Source organism: Acinonyx jubatus, chromosome C1 (assembly GCF_027475565.1).
Source record: "Acinonyx jubatus isolate Ajub_Pintada_27869175 chromosome C1, VMU_Ajub_asm_v1.0, whole genome shotgun sequence".
Taxonomy (NCBI): domain Eukaryota; kingdom Metazoa; phylum Chordata; class Mammalia; order Carnivora; family Felidae; genus Acinonyx; species Acinonyx jubatus.
Window position 1 is genome coordinate 109,177,259 of NC_069381.1, and position 21,581 is coordinate 109,198,839.

General features: G+C 38.6%; 1 protein-coding gene and 1 non-coding gene across 14 annotated transcripts in view; one reads left to right on the forward strand and one right to left on the reverse strand.

The window, feature by feature from the left end:
• WDR33 (WD repeat domain 33) overlaps positions 1 to 21,581 on the forward strand; it is a 107,724-nt gene that overhangs the window by 19,130 nt on the left and 67,013 nt on the right. For all 13 annotated transcript variants that reach the window (XM_027056070.2, XM_015062489.3, XM_015062487.3 and 10 more), the window contains exon 2: positions 19,624 to 19,850. In XM_027056070.2, coding sequence (XP_026911871.1) covers positions 19,647 to 19,850 — 204 coding nt within the window. In that variant the 5' untranslated portion in view covers positions 19,624 to 19,646. The remainder of the gene's footprint in view (positions 1 to 19,623; positions 19,851 to 21,581) is intronic.
• Positions 1,903 to 2,009, reverse strand: LOC113598417 (U6 spliceosomal RNA). The gene has a single exon (XR_003419068.1). It is a non-coding gene; the product is annotated as a U6 spliceosomal RNA (small nuclear RNA).

The following is a 21,581-nucleotide window of genomic DNA, read 5'->3' on the forward strand; positions in this document are numbered from 1 at the left end:
TATTAATATACATGAGTATATATACAGAAGGCTCTTGATGGATAGTTAAGAGGGCTGTTTACATTAGTTGTCTCTGTTATAGTTATTCTGGCAGATGGACTTTATCTTTTTGTGTATCTCAGGGATTGTGTCACCACCTCAAAATGTTTATTTTATATGTGCAGCACATATTCTGTATTTTAAGTTTTGACTATCTGGAACATACCCTTTCAATCTGGTGAAAATTCTCTTAGCTCATTCTCTGTAATATAGAAACACAACAATTAATGTTGTTCTCTGAGCAGATACTTTCCTGGTTCTCTACTGCATAGTTACTGTTTTTTCATTTGTAATTAGTAAGTATCTTGGAGTAGATACTTTGGAATTATGTAAAATATACTGTTCTCAAACTTCAGCCTACGAATTTTCTTAATCCATTGGTGGATCCTGTCTGCAGCAAGTATTATTGGGTGTTCCAATGGTGATTTTCCGTTAGTATATATATATATTTTTTTAATATTTTTTTTTAAGTTTGTTTATTTTTGAGACAGAGAGAGACAGAGCATGAATGGGGGAGGGTCAGAGAGAGAGAGGGAGACACAGAATCTGAAACAGGCTCCAGGCTCCCAGCTGTCAGCACAGAGCCCGACGTGGGAACCGCGAGATCATGACCTGAGCCGAAGTCGGATGCTTAACCGACTGAGCCACCCAGCCGCCCCTGTTAAGTATATATTTTAACATATATATATATATATATATATATATAACAATTTTTATATGTGCCAGGCTGTATGCAAGGCATTGGAAATACAGAGATTATAAACATTCAGTCCGGGGTACTTGGGTGGCTCAGTCAGTCAAGCTTCCGACTTCAGCTCAGGTCACATTACAGCTTGTGAGTTCAAGCCCCGTATCAGGCTCTGTGCTGATAGCTCGGCACTGGAGCCTGCTTTGAATTCTTTGTTCCCCCCGCCCCCGCTCATTCTGTGTGTGTGTGTCTCTCAAAAAGAAATAAACATTAAAAAAAAAAAGAAACATTCAGTCCTTGGGACGCTTGGATGGCTCAGTTGGTTAAGTGTCTGACTTTTGGTTTCAGCTCAGGTCATGATCTCTCTCAGGTTTGTGAGATCAAGCCCTGCATTGGGCTTTGTTGGCAGTGCAGAGTCTGCTTGGAATTTCTCTCTCACCTCTTTCTCTACCCCTCCCCCATGCTCTCTTTCAAAGTAAATCAATAAACTTAAAAAAAAAAAAAACTTAAAACCCAATGCCGTCCTTGCCTACAAGGAATTTGAAGTTTAGGTAGAAAGATTGTGTGTGTGTGTGTGTGTGTGTGTGTGTGTGTGTGTGTTTACCAATGTGATGTATGCTTTCTAGGATTATGCATAGTATATTTTGGGAGTTCAAAGACTGCTGAATAAATTGAGCATAATAGGTAAGAATAAATTAACAAAAAGAATTAAGAGCATCAGATAGGAATATATTAACTAACAGTGGTTTGGTTGTAGTTAACAGTGGTTGTGGGAGTATTTGGCAAAGTTAGAGATATTAGAGAAGCATTTTTATTTTTTTGAAGAGTTTTGTTGTTGTTGTTCACTTGAGAGAGAACATGGTCAGGGGAGAGGGAGTGAGTCCCAAGCAGGCTCTGTACTATGCAGGGTTGGACCCCACAAACTGTGAGATCATGACCCAAGGTGAAATCAAGAGTTGGGCACCCAAATGACTGAGCCACCCGGGTGCCCCCAGAAAAGCATTTTAAAAAGAAAACACCATTCCTACCTTCTTGTAAAAGTAATCCACATCTGTTGTGGACAGCTTAGAAAAACTGAAGGTATAAAGAAGACAGCAAAATTTTACCATAACTCCCATGCTTTGTTGCCTTTCTTATGTGTTCCTTCCCATTTTTCTGCCCCCCCCCCCCCCCTTTTAAATACGGAACGTTTCACGGATTTGTGTGTCATTCTTGTGCAGGGACCATGCTAATCTTCTCTGTATTGTTCCAGTTTTAGTATATGTGCTCCTGAAGTGAGCACCTATTTTTTGGCTTTTGCGCAAAAGTGTATGGTTCTTTTAAAGTAATTGTAATTATTCACAATCTGATTTTTCCACTTAACATTAGATCATGTGCAATTTGTTTAAAATATTTCAAGATTTTAAATGGTTATATAAAATTTCATGTTACAGATAGGTTGAAGTAATAGTCTTTTTTTTTTCCTCTCTGGTGCTTATGCCTGTGAACTTGACTGAAAGATTTTTTTGCAAGACAGAATTTTTTGTAAGACATTTTTTGTTTGCCTCTGTTCATCTCTATTAAATCATAGAATGGTTTTCTGAAATTTGTAAATATACAAAGGTACTTTTGGAAATCACAGCCAGTTGTAACCTGGTTTAAAAATAGCAAAAGTTTTCTTGAATATCAAATACAGGATTATAATTCATAATCATTCTGTGCTTTACGAATTTTAAGTATTGAGTGATATTAGTGGTCCTTAATTTTATTCCTTCATTTTAGAAATCAAAATATTGGGGTGACTGGGTGGTTCAGTCAGTTGAATGTCTGACTCTTGATTTCAGCTCAGGTCTTGATCTTGCAGTTTGTGAGATTGAGCCCCGCATCGGGCTCTGCATTGACAGTGCTGAGCCTTAGGATTTTCTCCTCTCTCTGTTTGCCCCCCTCCCTCCAAAAAAAACTTTATTAAAAAAATGTTTTTTTAATGTTTTTATTTTTGAGAGAGAATGTGAGCCGGGGGAAGGGCAGAGAGAGACGGAGATACAGAATCAGAAGCAGACTCCAGGTTCTGAGCTTTCAGCACAGAGCCCGACGTGGGGCTCGAACCAATAAGCTGTGAGATGACCTGAGCCAAAGTCGGATGCCCAACTGACTGAGCCACCCAGGAGCCACCCAAAAAAACTTTAAAAAAGAAATCACAGTGTCAAAAAGTTCCCCAGCATTGACAGGGAAGTTATCAGAGCCTCAAATAGAGTCTTAGTTAGCTTTCCTAGTTCCTTATACTTTTTATTCAAATGCTTTGTACTCCTCTCCCCCCAAGGCTTAGGTGTTCTGTGGAGGAGTTGTGAATAGTATTAGAGTGGTACAGTTTTCTTGTGTATCTTGAACTTGCTTCTAAGACTGACTTGAGTAAGGGGCTCTTATAGTTGGAAGAGATTAAAAAGAGAATGAGAACATTCTTGTACTGTCTTTCCCATCCAATTCTATTATTTTTTCCCTGTGAATAGTAAGTATTCCCAGCTCTAGTTGATTCCTGTTATTCGTGGCAATAATATTTTGTGATATTGTTATGACACTGAATTAGCAAATACTAAATGGTTGTTCCTAGGGGAAATACAGGGTTAGGTTCTTGTGAGCCTTGGATGACATTTGCATAAGACCAGCTGAAACATAATCTTATGTGTGCTTCTGTATAAAAATACTAGGGGCACCTGGGTGGGTCAGTCACTTAAGCACCTGACTTTGGCTCAGGTCATGATCTCACAGCTTGTGAGCTCGAGCCCTGAATTGGGCTCTGTGCTGACAGCTCAGAGACTGGAGCCTGCTTCAGATTTTCTGTCTCCCTCTCTCTCTGCCCCTCACCCACTCACACTGTGTCTTTCCCTCTCTCTCAAAGATAAATATTTAAAAAAATTTTAAAAATACTTTTAAAAAATGCAGCAGTGAGATTTTTTAAAGGTAAACCGTCCAAGCAGTTTTTATTCATTGATACTCATAAATACATACAGCTTCATTAGAGATTTCAGTTTTCCTGTTCAGTTTGAATGTGGATTATTAGGAGAGCCTTTTGCATGTCATGGTACAGTAAACAGAGATCACCCCTGCACTGCTACTTAATGTTTACCTGTTAGAAGTAAAAATTAGTTGAGATGATTATATGTATTTTTCTCTCTTCCTTTGAATGTCCACCAGTGTCACAAGAGTGACAGACCTGAAGTTATAATCACCAAACAAACCCAAGGTAATTGTTGTCCACTTCCATCGGCAAATACAGCATAGAGGACATTGTCTGTGAATTGAGATCTTATTAAAGAAGAGATGGTGGAGGCTCATTTCCTTTACTAAGCATTGAGACATTTAAGTAAATCATATTCTTAGTGGAACATTTAGGAAGTTGTTAAAAACATTTACAAAGAGTTTTGTAATATGGAAAACTCTTAAATTGTAATTATTAATGTGAAAAAAGAATACAAATGTACATAATCCACAATTGTACACATGATTAATGGCAAATGGTGGTATATCTATTTTCTACTTTATTTTCTCCTCTTTTGTTTTAAGTGTTTATTTATTTTTGGGGGGGGGGGAAGGGCAGAGAGAGAGGGAGGCAGGAGATCCAAAGTGGGCTTTGTGCTGACAGCAGAGAGCTTGATGATGTGGGGTTCAAACCCACAAACTGAGATCATGACCTGAGCTGACATCAGATGCTTAACTGACTAAGCCATCCAGATGCCCCGGTTTTCTCCTCTTTTAACAGATAATCTGTTATTACCATGTGTTGTTTTCACAGTGGACCAAGGCTTAAAAATATGCAAATTATGTAATAGACAATACAGATTTGACTCAGCATATATAATGGGATCATCAGTGTCCATAATAATGTGATATTGAGATGGAACAGGATCTTCAAGTGACTTCTAATAGTTGTTAGAGAGGGATTAATTTGTTCATTTAGGTTTTTTATGAGCTCTGAAAGATGCAGACTTCTAAAAACCTCCGTGTTCATCATCAGCAGTAATAAAGAGATTTTCTTAACCATATAGCAGTAAGAAAAGAAAATTAGCAATAATTACCTAATATTAATTAATATGTATTCTGTTTATCTAATGTGACAGACAAATTTTATTTACCTAATTTTATTTACCCAGGTTACCTAATTGAACTATATATAAATTCAATAAATTATTTTATATAACTTTTTTTGCACTATATTTTTAAAATTCTGGTATACTTGACATATAACATTATATAGTTTCATGTGTACAACGTAATTCAGTATTTGCATATATTGAAAAATGATCACCACAAATTTAGTAATAGCCATCACCTCACATAGTTACAAATTTTTTTTTCTTGTGATGAGAACTTTTAAGATCTGTTTTAGCAGCTTTCAAATATGCAATACAGTATTGTTAATGAGTGTCCATTAACAAGTGTTGGTTATATCCCCATGACATATTTATTTTATAACTAGAAGTGGTGTACCTTTTGATCCCCTTCACCCATGTCTCCCACCTTCATCCCCTGCCTCTGGCCACCACCAGTCTGTTAATCTGTTTTCTTAAATGTATGAACTTGGCCTTTGTTTGTTTGTTTTGTTTTTAGATTCCACATGTAAGTTTCACCTATACACTATTTGTCTTTTTCTGACTTATTTTACTTAGCATAGTTTCCTCAAGGTCCATCCATGTTGTTGAAACTGGCAATTCTTTTTTATGTTGAAACTCCATTCTTTTTTATGGCCAAATATTGTGTTGCATACACACACACACACACACACACACACACACACACACAGATTTTCTTTATCCTTTCATTTGTTGATGGACACTTAGGTTGTAAACATGGGGTGCATATATCTTATTAAATTAGTAGTTTTATTTTCTGTGGATAATTACCCAGAAGTAGAATTCCTTGATCCTGGGGTAGTTCTATTTTTAATGTTTTGAGGAACCTTTATCCTGTTTTCCGTAGTAGCTATACCAATTTACATTCCCGCCAGCAATGTACAAGGTATCCCTTTTCTCCACATCCTCACTGACACTTGTTTAACATTTTCTTTTTTTAAATCAGGATTCCATCAAGGTTAGTTACATTAAAAAAATTTTTTTTTAATGTTTATTTATTTTTGAAAGAGAGAGTGTGTGTGTGAGTGGGGAAGGGACAGAGAGGGAGGAAGGCAGAGAATCCAAAACAGGCTCCAGGCTCTGAACTGTCAGCAGAGAGCCTGATATGGGGCTCGAACCCATGAACCTCGAGATCATGACCTGAGCTGAAGTCAGGTGCTTAACTGACTGAACCACCTAGGTGCCCCCAAGGTTAGTTTATCTAAACAGATAAACAGTCACATAATCTGGAATAAGTCTTCCTTTTCTCTTCCAGTATTGTGTAAGCACATGTGAAAGGACAGTTTTTTTGACAGTCATATTTTCCATTTAAAATTAATTTTGGTTAAAAGTATTAACAATGGTATTCCAAATAAAATAGTTGTTAGACTTGTGCCTTATTTGTCTGTGTGTTTGAAATAATGTACTAGTGAAACTGTCAGTTCTCCAGAAATAACTGTATTGAATTGAATTCTCCATTTGGAGAGACCTATCACATAGATGTCAAGCATGTAAGCATGTTTTTCAGCCTTACAGAGCTTCCAGCTAAAAACTATCCAAGTTTTTGGTTGAAAACTTAATCCCAAATAGAATACGCAATTAAACTTGTATTTTTGTCATTTATAAATGGATACTATCTACTCATTAAAGGAGATCAAATAGGACCCTTACTGCTTTAGAATGATAATGCATATACTATATACTGAAATGGAAAAATATGTTCTTGTAGATGGAGAGAGGGTACAAGGGAGCAAGGGACAGAGAGAGAATCCCAGGAGGGACAGAGGAGAGAGAGGGAGGAAGGGAGAGAGAGAGAAGCGGGGATTATTTGAAGTGGGCCTTGTGTTTTACCTGAAGCGGGGCTTGAGCTCACCGGATCTGGGGCTCATGCTCACCTGAAGCGGGGCACAGGCTCACCTGAAGTGGGGCTCCAGCTCCCCTGATGTGGGACTCGAACTCCCAAACCATGAGATCATGACCTGAGGTGAAGTCAGATATTTAACAACTGAGCCCCTGGAAAAATATATTCTTAAAAACAAAACTGAATTCTGGCTTCTGTTTTTTAAGTTGAGTGAGACGGTGAAATTTTACAGTGTTTTACATTGAGTTTTTAATATACCGGAACATTAAATACTACCTATGAAACAAATCTCATTTATTTTGGGCGGTAACACATATAATAGATGGTTCCAATAGAATTTGAACACCTACAATTCAAAAGGTGTTGAGTAAGTTTCTTCTCCTCCTTACATTAAGTCATCTAATTCCCTTCCCCAGAAGCCATCACTGATAGTGTTTCTGGCATATCTTTTTAAAAAAAATTTTTTTTTTAATGTTTATTTATTTTTGAGACAGAGACAGAGCATGAATGGGGGAGGGCAGAGAAAGAGGGAGACACAGAATCGGAAGCAGGCTCCAGGCTCTGAGCCATCAGCCCAGAGCCCGACGCGGGGCTCGAACTCACGGACCGCGAGATCGTGACCTGAGCTGAAGTCGGATGCTTAACCGACTGAGCCACCCGGCGCTTCTGGCATATCTTTTTATAAGTAATACAAGCATAAACAAATTTGAGAGTGTTTATAGCATACCACTGGCCTGCTTTGTTTGTTTGTTTGTTTCATTCCAACCAAGATAGTTTTATTTATTTGTTCTTTTTAGATTCTTTGGAATTTCCCATTTCTTTCTAAGGTGTATATTCATCAAGTTGAAAGCATAACTTTATCATTTTCATAAATAAATTTGGAAAGCTTAGGAATTGGTCAGGTTTTATTGGTTATGTTTCTTGTGAATAATTTGTAATAATATCTTAAATTAATAACGTACTTCATAGTTTGTAATAAGTTCTTCTGTGCTAGTTATTTGAATTTAATTCTGTATGGCAGTGGCGAGTTTTCAAATTAAGGTCAGAACTACTTTCATAATACTAAGATATATTAGGCCTTTTTACTGTGTAGACATTTGTATGTATGGTGTGAAAGCAGTAATGGATAAAACTCTTGGCTCCTTAGCATGGTTCAAGGCAGTGGTATCAAATTTCTACTAATAGTCATTTTATGTTTACTACCACCTTACACTGGTAGTTGGAAAGAAAAAAAGAAGTCAATTTCACCTGAGAATGTTATTGGTAAAACATTAAAAATAATTTAATTAAATATCAACCCTTGAGAAAATATATATATATATATATATACATATATATATATATGTATATATATATATATATATATATATATATATATTTTAATGTTTATTTCTGGGAGAGAGAGACAGAGAGGGAGGGAGACAGAGAATCCCAAGCAGGTTCCACACTGTCAGTGCAGAGCCCGACTTGGGGCTCGAACTCACTAATTGTTAGATCATGACCTGAGCTGAAATCAAGAGTTGGATACTTACCTGACTGAGCCACCCAGGCGCCACTTTGGTTTTGCGTTTTTAATTTATTTTATTTAATTAATTTTTTAAATGTTTGCTTATTTTTGAGAGAGCACCAATGGGGGAGGGGCAGAGAGAGTGGGAGGCACAGAATTTGAAGCAGGCTCCAGGCTCTGAGCTGTCAGCACAGAGTGCGTTGCAGTGCTCAAACCCACGAACCGCAAGATCATGACCTGAGCTGAAGTCTGATGCTTAACCAACTGGGTCACCCAGGCGCCTCTAATTTATTTTATTTTAAAATTTATTTATTTATTTTGAGAAAGAGAAAGCGTGTATGCCCAGGGGAGGGGCAGAAAGAGAGGGGGAGAGAGAATCCCAAGCAGGGTCCGCATGGCCAGCATGGAGGCTGATGTTGGGCTCAAACTCACAAACCCGTGAGATCGTGACCTGAGCTGAAATCAAGAGTCAGATGCTTAACCGACTGAACCACCCAAGTGCCCCAAATTGTTTTTATTATTATTATAATTATTTTTATTTTTTATTTATCCAAAATGGGCTCCACACTGACAGCAGAGAGCCTGATGTGGGTCTCCAACTCACAAGCTGTGAGATCATGACCTGAGCCTAAGCTGGATGCTTAACCAACTGAGCCACCCAGGCCTCCTTCCCCCTCAAGTTATTTTAATTCCAGTATAGTTAACACACAGTGTTATATTCGTTTCAGATGTACAGTGTAGTGAGTGATTCACCTATTCCATACATCATCCAGTGTGCATTATGACAAGTGTACTCCTTAATCCCCATTACCTGTATCACCCATCCTCCCACCCACCTTGAATATATGTTTTTTTTAAATAGAGCGTTCTGTGGATTGAATCATGTCTCTAAAATTTATATGTTGAGGCCCTAACCCCCAATGTGATGGGATTTGGAAATCTGGCCTTTGGGAGATAATTAGGTTTAAATGAGGGAATGAAGGTAGGGGCTTCCTGATGGGTCCCTATAAGAAGAGACACAGAGTACTTGCTGTCTCTTTCTGCCACATAGCAAGAAGGTGGCTGTCTGCAAACCAAGAGCCTGACTGTGCTGGCACCCTGATCTCAGATTTTCAGCTTCCAGAACTGTGAGAAAATAAATTTTTGTTTCAGCCTCTCAGTCGGTACTAGTTTGTTATGGCAAGCCAAGCAGACTAATGGATAGTGTGTGATGAAATGGGAAGTGTGGATAAAGCACTTTTGCTATTTACAGAAGTACAATAGTTCCCTGAGGAAATTATGTAATATTCATAGTAATATTAATATTCACTTTTTACAGAACCTGGTGTTTTACTTGAAAGAATGACAGACTGTTTAATAGAAGCAGAGCATGGATAGTGAGGGAGGAGACCAAGTTAACAATATCAGGAATGAAAGAGGAGCTGTCACTACAGATCTTATAGACATTAAAACAATAATAAGAATACCATGAACAACTCTATGCCCAAAATGTGACAGCTTGAGTGAAACTGCTCAATTCCTTCAAAGAACAAACTACCAAAACTCACTCAGAAGGAATAGATAACTGGAATAGTCTTCATCTTTTTTTTTTTTAAGTAGGCTTCGTGACCAATATAGGGACCTACACGGGGCATGAACTCATGTCCCTGAGATCAAGACCTCAACTGAGATCAGATTTGGATGCTTAACCAACTGAGCCACCCAGGTGCCCTAGATAGTCTTCTTTTAAAGAAACTGAATTCATAGTTTAAAACCTTCCAGTGGAGGAAACTTGAAGTCCATCCAGATGGTTTCGCGGGTGAATTCTACCAAACATGTAAGAGGAAAAGATACCAAATCTGCACAGTGTCTCCCAGGAAATGTTAGAAGGAATACTTCCCAATTCATTATATGAGGCTTGATAATAAAACCAGATAAAGATGTTACAAGAAAAGAAAAGTATGTTAATATTCTTCATGAGCATAGATGAAAAAGTCACGACAAGATGTGAGTTAAATTCCACCAATATATTAAAAGGATGATACATCATGACCAGTGGGATTTATCTTGGGAATGCAAGTGTGTTCCACATTTAAAAGTTGTTGAGGCTTATTTACTGTATTAAGACTAAGAAAAGCCATATGATCATCTGTGTACATTGAGAAGAAGCATTTGACAAAATTTTTCATACTTGATAAAAATTCTTACAAACTAGAAATTCTAGGAATTGAATTTTTCTTTTATGTGATGAAGGGCATCTACAAAAGTATGTAGCTAATGCCATAATGCTTACTAGTGAAGACAATGTTTTCTCCTTTAAGATGGAGAAGTGTGATAAGGCAAAAAAAGAAATAAAGTTTTTAGAACAGAAAGGAAGAAATAAATTGCCCGTATTTGCAGATGATATGATTGTCTATGTAGAATACTCCAAGGAATCTACAAGAGAGATTCTAGGACCAACATGTGAATTTAGCAAGGTTGCAGAATATATGGACAATGTATAAGAATTAATTGTATTTATTTATACTAGCAGTGAACAACCAGGAATGGAAATAAGTAAAAAACAGTACCACTTAAGTGGCACCAAAAATAGGTGTAAATCTGACAAAGTGTATACAGGATCTGTGTGTCTAGAACTACGAAACACTGATGCAGCAAATCAAAGAAGGCCTAAATATTTGTAGAGAATTACTGTTTGTGGTTTGAAGACTCAGTATTGTTAAAATGTAATTTCTCCTTAGCCTGGTGCACCCAGATCAAAATCAGTAACACTTTTTTTTGTAGATAATGATAAACTGTTTTTAAAAATTATAAAATGGCAGAAGAACACAGATTGCTAGACCATTTGATAAAGAACAACATAGTTGGAGGATTTGATCTGAAATGTAGCTGATTTCAAGACCTTATGTGAAGTTACAGTGATCAGGGTATTGAGGTAGACCCATAGAAAAAATGCAGTCCGTTGATTTCGATAAAGGTGTAAAGGCAATTCAGTAAAGATAGCCTTTTTTCCACATAATGGAGTCAGAACAATTGGACAGCATATGAGAAAAAAGAATTTTAAACTATCTCTTATACCTAATGTGGCAATGAACTCAAATAGATCAGAGATCTAAATGTAAAATGTAAAATAATACAATTGGCAGAAGAGAACAAAGGAGAGAAATCTTTGTAACCTTGGCTTAGATGAAATTTCTTACATATGACCAAAAGCATAACATAAATTGATAAATTGGATGTTGTTAAAATTAACGACACCACAAATTAATCTTTGTGGTGTGATTCTTGATTTCGACTCAGGTCATGATCTCATGGTTCATGAGTTCGAGCCCCTCACTGCTAGTGCGGAGCCTGTTTGGGATATATTCATTCATTCTCTCTCTCTCTCTCTCTCTCTCTCTCTCTCTCTCCCTCCCTCCCTCTCCCTCTCCCTCTCCCTCTCCCTCTCCCTCTCCCTCTCCCTCTCCCTCCCTCTCTCTTCCTCTCTCCCCCCCAATAAACTTAAAAAAAGATAAAACTTCCATTTTTTGAAAGATACTCTGAAGAGAGTGAAAAGAAGTGGCAGACTGAGAGAAGATATTTGCAGATCACATATCTGACAAAGATTTTATATGTAGAGTACAGAAATAATTCTGAAACTCTATAATAAGAAAAAAACCGAATTAAAGAATGAGCAAAAGATTTGAACCCGAAACTTCACTGGACATGATGTATGGGTAGCAAGTAAGGACTTGAAAGATTCTCTGCATCATTAGTCATTAGGGAAATGCAAATTACAGCCATAGTGAGATGTGACTGTACGCTTGTTAGGGTGACTAAGAAAATAAACAATCCTTCTCTCCCTAGCTGACAATATTAAGTATTAGTGAGGATGTAGAGCAACTGGAACACATACATTCCCACATACAATACATTGCTGTGGGAATGCAAAATGGTACAGCCACTTTGGTAAATCTTTTGAAAGCTTCCCATAAAGTTAAACAAAAACTTCCATGACCCTGTAGTTTTGTTTTTTAATTAAAAAAAATTTTTTTAATGTTTATTTTTGAGAGAGAGCACTAGTGAGGGAGGGGCAGAAAGAGAGAGGGGAACAGAGGATCTGAAGTGGGTTCTGTGCTTACAGCAAACAGAGCCTGATATAGGGCTCAAACTCATGAAACCACGAGATCATGACCTGAGCTGAAGTCGGACGCTAAACCAACTGAGCCACCCAGGCGCCCTCCACCATTGTAGTTTCAATCCTAGATATTTACTCAGGAAAAATGAAGACTTAACAGTTCACACAAAAACTACATGTGAATGTCAGTAGCAATTTTGTTCAAATTGTTAAGTGCTACAGGCATTCTCCTGAATTGGAGAATGGATAAACAAAATGTGGTATATCCATAGAATTCAATAATAAAAATGGAATTATTGGTGGGGGGCACCTGGGTGACTTAGTCGGTTAAACATCTGACTCTTGATTTCAGCTCAGGTCACGATCTCATGGTTTATGGGATTGAGCCCCGTGTCGTGCTCTGTACTGATAGTGTGGAGTCTGTTTGGGATTTTATCTCCCACTCTCTGCCTCTCCCCTGCTTTCTCTTTCTCTTTCTCTCTCTCTTTCTCTCTCTCTCTCTCTCTTTCTCTCTTTCTCTCTCTCTCTCTCCGTAAATAAATAAAACTTAAAAAAAATGGAATTATTGGTACTTGCTACAACATTGGTGAATATCAAAAGTGTTAAGCTACGTGAAAAATGCCAGACTCAAAAGGGTACACAGTGTGTGATTTTATGTGACATTCAACAAAAGAGAAAAATTACAGTAATGGGAAACATCAGTTGTTGCCAGGGATTAGGGGTAGTGATAGGAGATTGATAACAGAGGGTTCTGCATCTTGGTTGTGGTTGTTTGATGATTCACGCTTTAAAAAGCGCTGCTGCTCACGGAGTGCCTGGATGGCTCTGTTGGTTAAGCGCCTGATTATTGATTCTGGCTCAGGTCATGATCTCGTGGTTTTTCTCATTGAACCTTTCGTCGGGCTCTGTGCTGACAGTGTGGAGCCTGCTTGGGATTGACTCTCTCCTCTATCTCTTTCTCTTCCTTGCTCTCTCTCCCTCAAAATAAATAAACATTAAAAAAAATCTCTGCTGCTTGGTTTATATCCCATACAGTTAAATCAGAATGAAGATGAGAGCTTTAAAGCCTGGCTTTGGGAACTGCTGGTTTTGACTCATACTTGAATCTTTGAATTCCTTATTCCTAGTTTAGGAGATTACTTTATCTAGAAAATGTTGCATCATTTTTACTTTTGCAAAGATGAATTCAGTAATCCAGTGAGACTTCGTTTGTTCAGTTTTTATTGGCTTAAATAGTTGGTAAATTAATACATAATCCAGTTTAAAAACACATAAAAATGGAAAAGCTCTCTTGTTTTGTATGCTAATGACAAGGGGAAAAACCACACTGAGTTTATCTCCATTGAAACAATTGATAGTACAGATTTCTTTATCCCAGAATCACATTTGTGGAATATTGAATTATTTTCTAATTAAGTCGACAGCCAGAATTATGTTCATGTGTGGATTATATGTAAAAGCTCTTGAAATGGCACAGAAAACAATCTAAAAGCCCAAGTATAGTATTAAGTAACATGTTAAATTGGTCAAGTTCAGTATCCATTAAAATGTTTCAGTAACTTCACAGCTAAGTATGCAGTGCAAGCTCCTTACCCCAGGTTATGAAGAGTTCTGCAGTTGAAACTGTGGCTGAAAGTTATAAAAGTTGGAAAACTCATACACTGAGAGTTAAATAAAATTGATTTTTAGGGGTGCCTGGGTGGCTCTGTTGGTTGAATGTCTGACTTCAGCTCAGGTCATGATCTCATGGTTTGGGAGTTCGAGCCCCAGATTGGGCTTGCTGTTGTCAGTGCAGGGCCTGCTTTGGAACCTCTGGCTCCCTCTCTCTCTGCTCCTCCCCACTAATATATTCTCTCTCTCTCAAAAATAAACATTTCAAAAAATTTGCTTTTTAATGTCCAATTTAGTTATCAACAAATTTATGGTAGTCTTAAAATGCTCTTTTTTTTTCTTTCCTTTTTTTTCCCCCAGAGAGCGAACAAGTGAGCAGGGGAGAGGGGCAGAGGGGGAGAGATAGAATCTTTACTTTTTAAATTATTTTTTTATTTTTTAAGTTTATTTTGAGAGAAAGCGCAAACTGGGGAGGGGCAGAGAGAGAGACTCCAAAGCTGGCTGTCCCTGTGAGTGCAGAGCCTGATGGAGGGCTTGAAACTCCTGAACTGTGAGATCATGACCTGAGGGGAAGTCTGACACTTAACCGACTGAGCCACCCAGGCCCCCGATAGAGAGAGAGAGAGAGAGAAAGAGAGAGAGTGGGGGAGGGGGGGGGGGGAAGAATACCTGAATGGGGGAGGGGCAGAGAGAGAGGGAGGCTGAGAATCCGAAACAGGCTCTAAGCTGACAGTGCAGATCCCAGGGTGGGACTCAAACCCACAAACCGCAAGATTGTGACCTGAGCTGAAGTCAGATACTTTATGGATTGGGCCACCCAGGTGCCCCTCATGTTAACATTTTTAATCAATTTTTATTGAGATGATTATATGTTCAGTGCATTTGGAAGAAAAATACCGAATGGGGTGCCTGACTGGCTCAGTTGGTTAAGCATCCAACTTTGCCTCAGGTCATGATCTCACAGTTTGTGAGTTTGAGCCCTGTGTTGGGCTCTGTGCTGACAGCTCGGAGCCTGGAGCTTGCTTCAGATTCTGTGTCTCCCTCTCTTCTCTGCCCCATCCCCACTCATGCTCTGTCTCTCTCTCTGTCTTAAAAAGTAAATTTAAAAAAATTAAAAACAAAATACCTAATGGTCCCATGTACTTTGTCTAGTTTCTCTCAGGGGTAACAGCTTGGAAATGATAGCACAATATCACAAGATGAGATTAATACTGATTTTAATCTATAGATCTTATACAAATTTCTTGAGTTTTACTGGTGCTCGTGTGAGTAATTTTCTGTAATTTCATTATATGTATATATTTGTGTATTTACCACCACAGTCAAGATCCTTAACAGTTCATCACCACAGTAGTTCCCCTTTTATAATCACACCCCTTCCCTATCCCTAACTCCTGTTCTCCATTTTTGTTATTTTGTTATTTCAAGAATGTCACATAAGTGACACTGTACAATCAGATATAACCTTTTGGATAGGTTCGTGTATCTGCTACCACAGTCAAGGTACAGAATCATGTGAACTTTTAAAAACTACTTATATAAACAGCTGTCTTGTTTATTCTTTAAAAAACTGAATGGTCTCATTATAATTTCTCCTAATTTGTTGGGGATTCACATTTATTAAAGATTGGGCAGTGAAGAAAAAGGGATCATGATGATTCTTTTGTTACTGGCCTTGTTTACCACTCATGTAGGTCCCCTCAAAGTTCTGGGACTTTGTAGGTATCAGATCTCATGTAGGGTAGACTATTCATCCCAGGACATATTTACTGGTTTGGCTATCGATAGTCTTAAAAATTTTTTTTAAGTTAATTTATTTATTTTGAGAGAGCGTGAATGGGGTAGAGAAAGAGGAATTCTAAGCATGCTTACATGGTCAGCACAAAGCCTGACATAGGGCTCAAAATCACAAAACTGCGAGATCATGTCCTGAGTTGAAATCAAGAGTCAGACGCTTAACCAGCTGAGCCACCCAGGTGCCCCTGGAGATCAATAATCTTAAAATAGAGGTTTCCAGGCTAAGGTTCTGACAGTGGAGTCCAGGTTTGTGTTAATCATGTGGGGATCTTAAAACCTTTTATTATTTTTAGAAGTTCCATACTTATTGTACTTGCTATCCTAGCTCTTTAATGCATAGATAATTTGCTCTTGGTTAGAATTATTTCATCTCAGTTTGGGAAAACAAGCTTTTTTTTGTGATCAGAAGCTCTGATTACTGGTTGACATGGTAAGAATTACTTGATTTGATAATTGGACCAAATTCTGCCATAGCTACTGTAGTCAGGCACAATACCTACTTACAAACTGTCAGTCTTTTGATAGCAGTGTGTGTGTGTGTGTGTGTGTGTGTGTGTGTGTGTCTTTTGAGCCTGTCAGGTAGTTAGTGCTCACTGATAAATTCTTGAAATGAATTGAATTTTTCATTAGGCTTCCCTTTGCCATGGGGATTTTTCAACTGTTTCAGCAATTTCTAAATGTGTGTGTATTCATGGCTGGGAACTGCCTCAGTACATTTGGTAGTGCCTGCTCATTACCCTATATTAATTTTCCTATCTAATTTCCAACTTAAGTCTTACCCTTACTAATGAATACCTTCCTGTTCTTTCTCTTCATTGTACTATTCGTTTCATAATTTTTGAGGCTTTGTTAGCATTCATGTACAGTTTTTGTTACTTTATTTGGAGGCTTAGGTTCAATAAAATGAGTTCTTGTTTAGCACAGTTCTACAGTGTGAAATTTGTAATGACTGTTATTGAAGGAAAGCACTTAACGGTTTTTTTCTATTCACTTTTCTATCTTCAGGTATAGTTTTGGTATAATTGCCACATGGTGAAGCTTACAAAACCTGTTACTTTGTGTCAGTTGCGACAAGAACCATAATTATAATGCTGGTATAGACTTGTGTGCACAAACAGTAGAGAACTAAGTCTGGATATTCCACTTTGTTCAACAGACTAGTCCCTGTGTTGGCTAACAGAATAGTAGATTTCATTTAAAATAGTATCTTTGAGCAAAAAGAATCTTGGAAGTTAGGTACATTAACTTCCTTGTCCAGGTTGAGAAAACATAGGCAGAGAAGTTGAGTGGTTTGCTTATTTTTGGGGAGTAGTTGAAAGCTTGAAGGCTAAGAATATGCTGCAAACTCTTGTGAACTCAGGAGTCTTTGTATTTGCCAAAAATAGAGATGGGTCCAACCACCACAAGGTCTGAAATCTGTTCTCTGAACTTAGAAGTGATACTCAGTAAATCAGAATGATATGCTGTATGTGGTGCAGCGTATAATATAAAGTAGGCACTTGATGAAATTTTGCTTATTGCTTGAAACATTGAAGGCTTGTGTGTACAATAAAGACATGATGAGTTCATTGTTTCATGTGGATTTTTTTTTCCTTAGCCGTTTGGTTTTCTTGTTAGTATGTAGTGTTTAATAATCATATCCAAATTACTTGTCCTCTCTGTACCTTAGTTTATCTTTCTTGTCCCACCTTCCCTCCACACTAGATAGATGAACATGCTTTGGGGACAAACCTGAGTGTAGTTTAAGTTGTTCTGTTAATGTAGCTAAAGTGAATAATAGAGTAAGTAGAAATCACAGTAATCATGAAGGATAAAGCTCTTATTTTCATTTTCTCCATTTGGTGATATATAGTTCCTTGAAGTGTAGCCCCTAAAAATGTTTGTTTGTTTGTTTATTTGTTTTTAAAAATTTATTTTAGGTAGGTTCCATGCCTAGATTGGGGCTTGAACTCATGATCTTGAGATCAAGAGTTGAAGGCTCTACTGACTGAGCCAGTCAGATACCCCTAAAGATGTTCATTTGATTTTTATTTATTTTTGAGCTTTTTAAAACAATTTATTATTTTTTTAGAGAGAGCACAAGCAGGGGAGAGGGGCAGAGGGAGCGAGAGAGAGAGAATCCTAAGCAGGCTCCCTGCTCAGCACGGAGCCCCAGTGTGGGACTCCATCTGATGAACCTGATGTCAAGACCTGAGTCGAAATCAAGAGAATATTTTTTCTGTTCAGATGTTAGTGTTGCTTGTATGAATATGTAAATACACAATGCTGAGAAATACGTTTTTGTGGTAGTTGTTTTGATCCTGAAATTAGATATACATACTTTCAACATTCATACGAAATAGGATAGTTTATTGCTCTTTTCACACTATTCCTAGGAAATTTGAAAGGACAAAAAAGATTAAAAATTAGAAAAAGAAAATTTTTTTTTTTACAAATTTTTTTAATGTTTATTTATTTTGAGAAAGAGTGAGAGCCCACAAGTCAGGGAGGGGCAGAGAGAGAGGGAGAGTGAATCCCAAGCAGACTCTGTGCTGTCAGCACAGAGTCTGATGTGGGGCTCGATTTCATGAACTTCAGGATCATGACCTGAGCCGAAATCAAGTGTCAGTCACTCAACTAACTGAGCTATCCAGATGCCCCCCAGATTTAAAAATTTTTTTAGTTATTCTTGCATAAATAAAATGGGGTCTTATGATAAGCTTAATATTTTTATTTATTTAAAAAAAATGTTTATTTTGGGGGGCACCTGGGTGAGTCACTTAAGTGTCCGACTTTGGCTCAGGTTATGATCTCGTGGCTCCTGAGTTCAAGCCCTGAGTCAGGTGCTCTGCTGACAGCTCAGAGCCTAGAGCCTCCTTCTGACTCTGTGTCTACTTCTCTCTCTGCCCTCCCCTGCTTGCACTCTGTCTCTCTTCCTTTCTCAAAAATACATAAACATTAAATTTTTTTTTAATGTTTTTATTTATTTTTGAGACAGAGAGCATGAGCTGGGGAGGAGCAGAGAGAGGGGGAGACACAGAATCCGAAGCCAGGCTCTGAGCTGTCAGCACAGATCCCGATGTGGGGCTCAAACTCACAGACTGTGAGATCATGACCTGAGGCGAAGTCGGATGCTCAACCGACTGAGCCACCCAGGCGCCCCCATAAACATTAAACAAAAAAATTTTTTTTTCTAATGGAAAAGAGTGTGTGAGCAGGGGAGGGGCTGAAAGGGAGGCAGACAGAGAATCCGAAGCTGGCTCTGTGCTGACAGCAGAGAGCTCAACATGGGGCCCGAACCCACGAACTGTGAGATCATGACCTGAGATGAAGTCGGATGCTTAGCCACTTGAGCCACCCTAGTGCCCTGAAAACTTCATATATATATATACACACACACACACACACATTTTTAAAAATTAATTATTATATTTTTTTTGAGAGAGAACACAAGTTGGGGAGGGGCAGAGAGAGAGAGGCAGAGAATCTGCACTGTCAGCACAGAGACTGATGTGGGGCTCAAACCCACAAACTGTGAGGTCATGACCTGAGCCAAAGTCAGACTCTGAACTGACTGAGCTGCCCAGACGCCTCCCGAAAACTTCATTTTAACAATGTGAACAGTTCTCAGTAGTTCTACCCTACCCCCTACCTCACACATGCACAATACTCAGCACACACACCCCACACTGTTATAAACTGTGGTTTTTTCCTTCCGTCAGCCTGAATTTTATAATAAATGCTTATTAGCACTTATTCTGTGAATTGACCTTTTTAAAATATATAACTGGTCTCTGCCATTAAATCCAATAGTTCATTTTGTAAATAGGTTGACTAAAAGCTAGAAATGATACTTATTTGAAAAAGGAAGAGAAGTGTAAAAAGTAACTCATTTAAAAATATTTTCAAGCAGTGCTTAGTGCTGATGTTTGTAGTGAAAGTACTTTTTCCCTACCCTAGTGTCCTAGAACGAAAACTTCACCATGGCTACAGAAATTGGTTCTCCTCCTCGTTTTTTCCATATGCCAAGGTTCCAACACCAAGCACCTCGACAACTCTTTTATAAGCGACCTGATTTTGCACAGCAGCAAGCAATGCAACAGCTTACTTTTGATGGAAAACGGATGAGAAAAGCAGTAAACCGAAAAACCATAGACTATAATCCATCTGTAATTAAGTATTTGGAGGTAAGTTAATGTGCTTCTGATGATCAAACTTTGTCTTTTTTAAAAAAAAAAAAAGTTTTTAAAATACAGGGTTATAAGCATAGCTGTGTCCTTGGATTAATGGGATGGAGTGCAGTTCCAGAGTGCAGCTGGTCACCAGTACATTTTGACTCTTTGCATGTGTGAGTCTTCTCAAAAATTGTGAAATTTAAACTCTAATTTAGAAATAGGCCTTGTTCTAAAGTTCATAGCAAATCTTAGAAAGTGGTACTTTAATCCCTAGGCCAGCCTTAAGACACTTGTTAAACCCACGTACATATGAAATGTTGACACTACCAATGTGAGGATATTCCTGTGACAACACAGGTTCAGAATAGCGGTTCTGTGTGTCTGAGGCTCTGGCACAAGGCACAGGGACTCTTCAGGCCCTGCTGGTGGGTGGCACTCACAGGCAGGATAGGGGTCTGCAGAAACCTCTGTCTGATCTTTCTCCCTTTGAGTTCTTTATTGTCTTCACCAAGGAATTAGCCTCTGTGACTCGCTTTTGATTACTAACCCTATTACTTTGATCAGGTTTTGGTCTTCTCTGTCCTCCAATGAAGAAAATGTTTGCTTTTTCTTACTTGAGATCTGTTAAAGACCTGTTGGCATATTGGATATAATTAGTATGTTGCAGACATGAGAAAAAGATTCATTCAGAGGTGAAGACAGATTTAGGTTTTTCCAGGTAATTCAGTTGCAAAACTAGTCTAAGAGAGCTTGAGATGTCTTAAGACAACCAAGGGCAGGATACCAGAAATTGTTTTGTGCTGAGGATTTTGAAGAAACTGAAGACATCTGCCTATCTATCCCTTATTCTTTTTCCTTTTATTAAAGTATGGTGAGAATGGTCAGCAGTATCTTGGATGATTGGTTGGGGATGAGGTGTAGTAAAGAGAGGAGGGAGGGGCGCCTGGGTGGCTCAGTCGGTTAGGCGGCCGACTTCGGCTCAGGTCACGATCTCACGGTCCGTGAGTTCGAGCCCCGCGTCGGGCTCTGTGCTGACAGCTCAGAGCCTGGAGCCTGTTTCCGATTCTGTGTCTCCCTCTCTCTGACCCTCCCCCGTTCATGCTCTGTCTCTCTCTGTCTCAAAAATAAATAAACGTTAAAAAAGAGAGGAGGGAGATTCTAAGCAATGTAAGTAGGGTAAGAGCTCTCTCTCGAGCTCTCTCTCTTTTAATTTTTAATTTTTTAAATGTCTTTATTTTTGAAAGAAGGGGAGAGACAGAATATGAGTCGGGGGGAGGGGCAGGGGGTGGGAGAGAGAGAGAGAGAGAGAGAGAGAGAGAGAGAGAGAGAGAGAATATGAATCTGAAGCAGGCTCTGAGCTGTCAGCACAGTGCCCAACACGGGGCTCGAACTCACCAACCGTGAGGTTGTTACCTGAGCTAAAGTCAGACACAACTGACTGAGCCACCCAGGTGCCCCTGATTTTTAAAAAAATTTTTTCTGGGGCACCTGGGTTGCTCGGTTAAGCGTCCGACTCTTGGTTTTGGCTCAGGTCATGATTTCACACGTTGTGGGTTTGAGCCCCACGTCAGGCTCTGTGCTGGGAGCTCAGGGTCTGCTTGGGATTTCTCTCTCCCTCTCTCTCTGCCCTTTCCCCATTCATGCTCGTTCTTTCTCTCACACACACAAAAATAAACAAACATAGAAAAAAAATTTCTTTCTGTGTTTATTTTGAGAGAGAGAAGGAGTGCTGTGGGCACATGA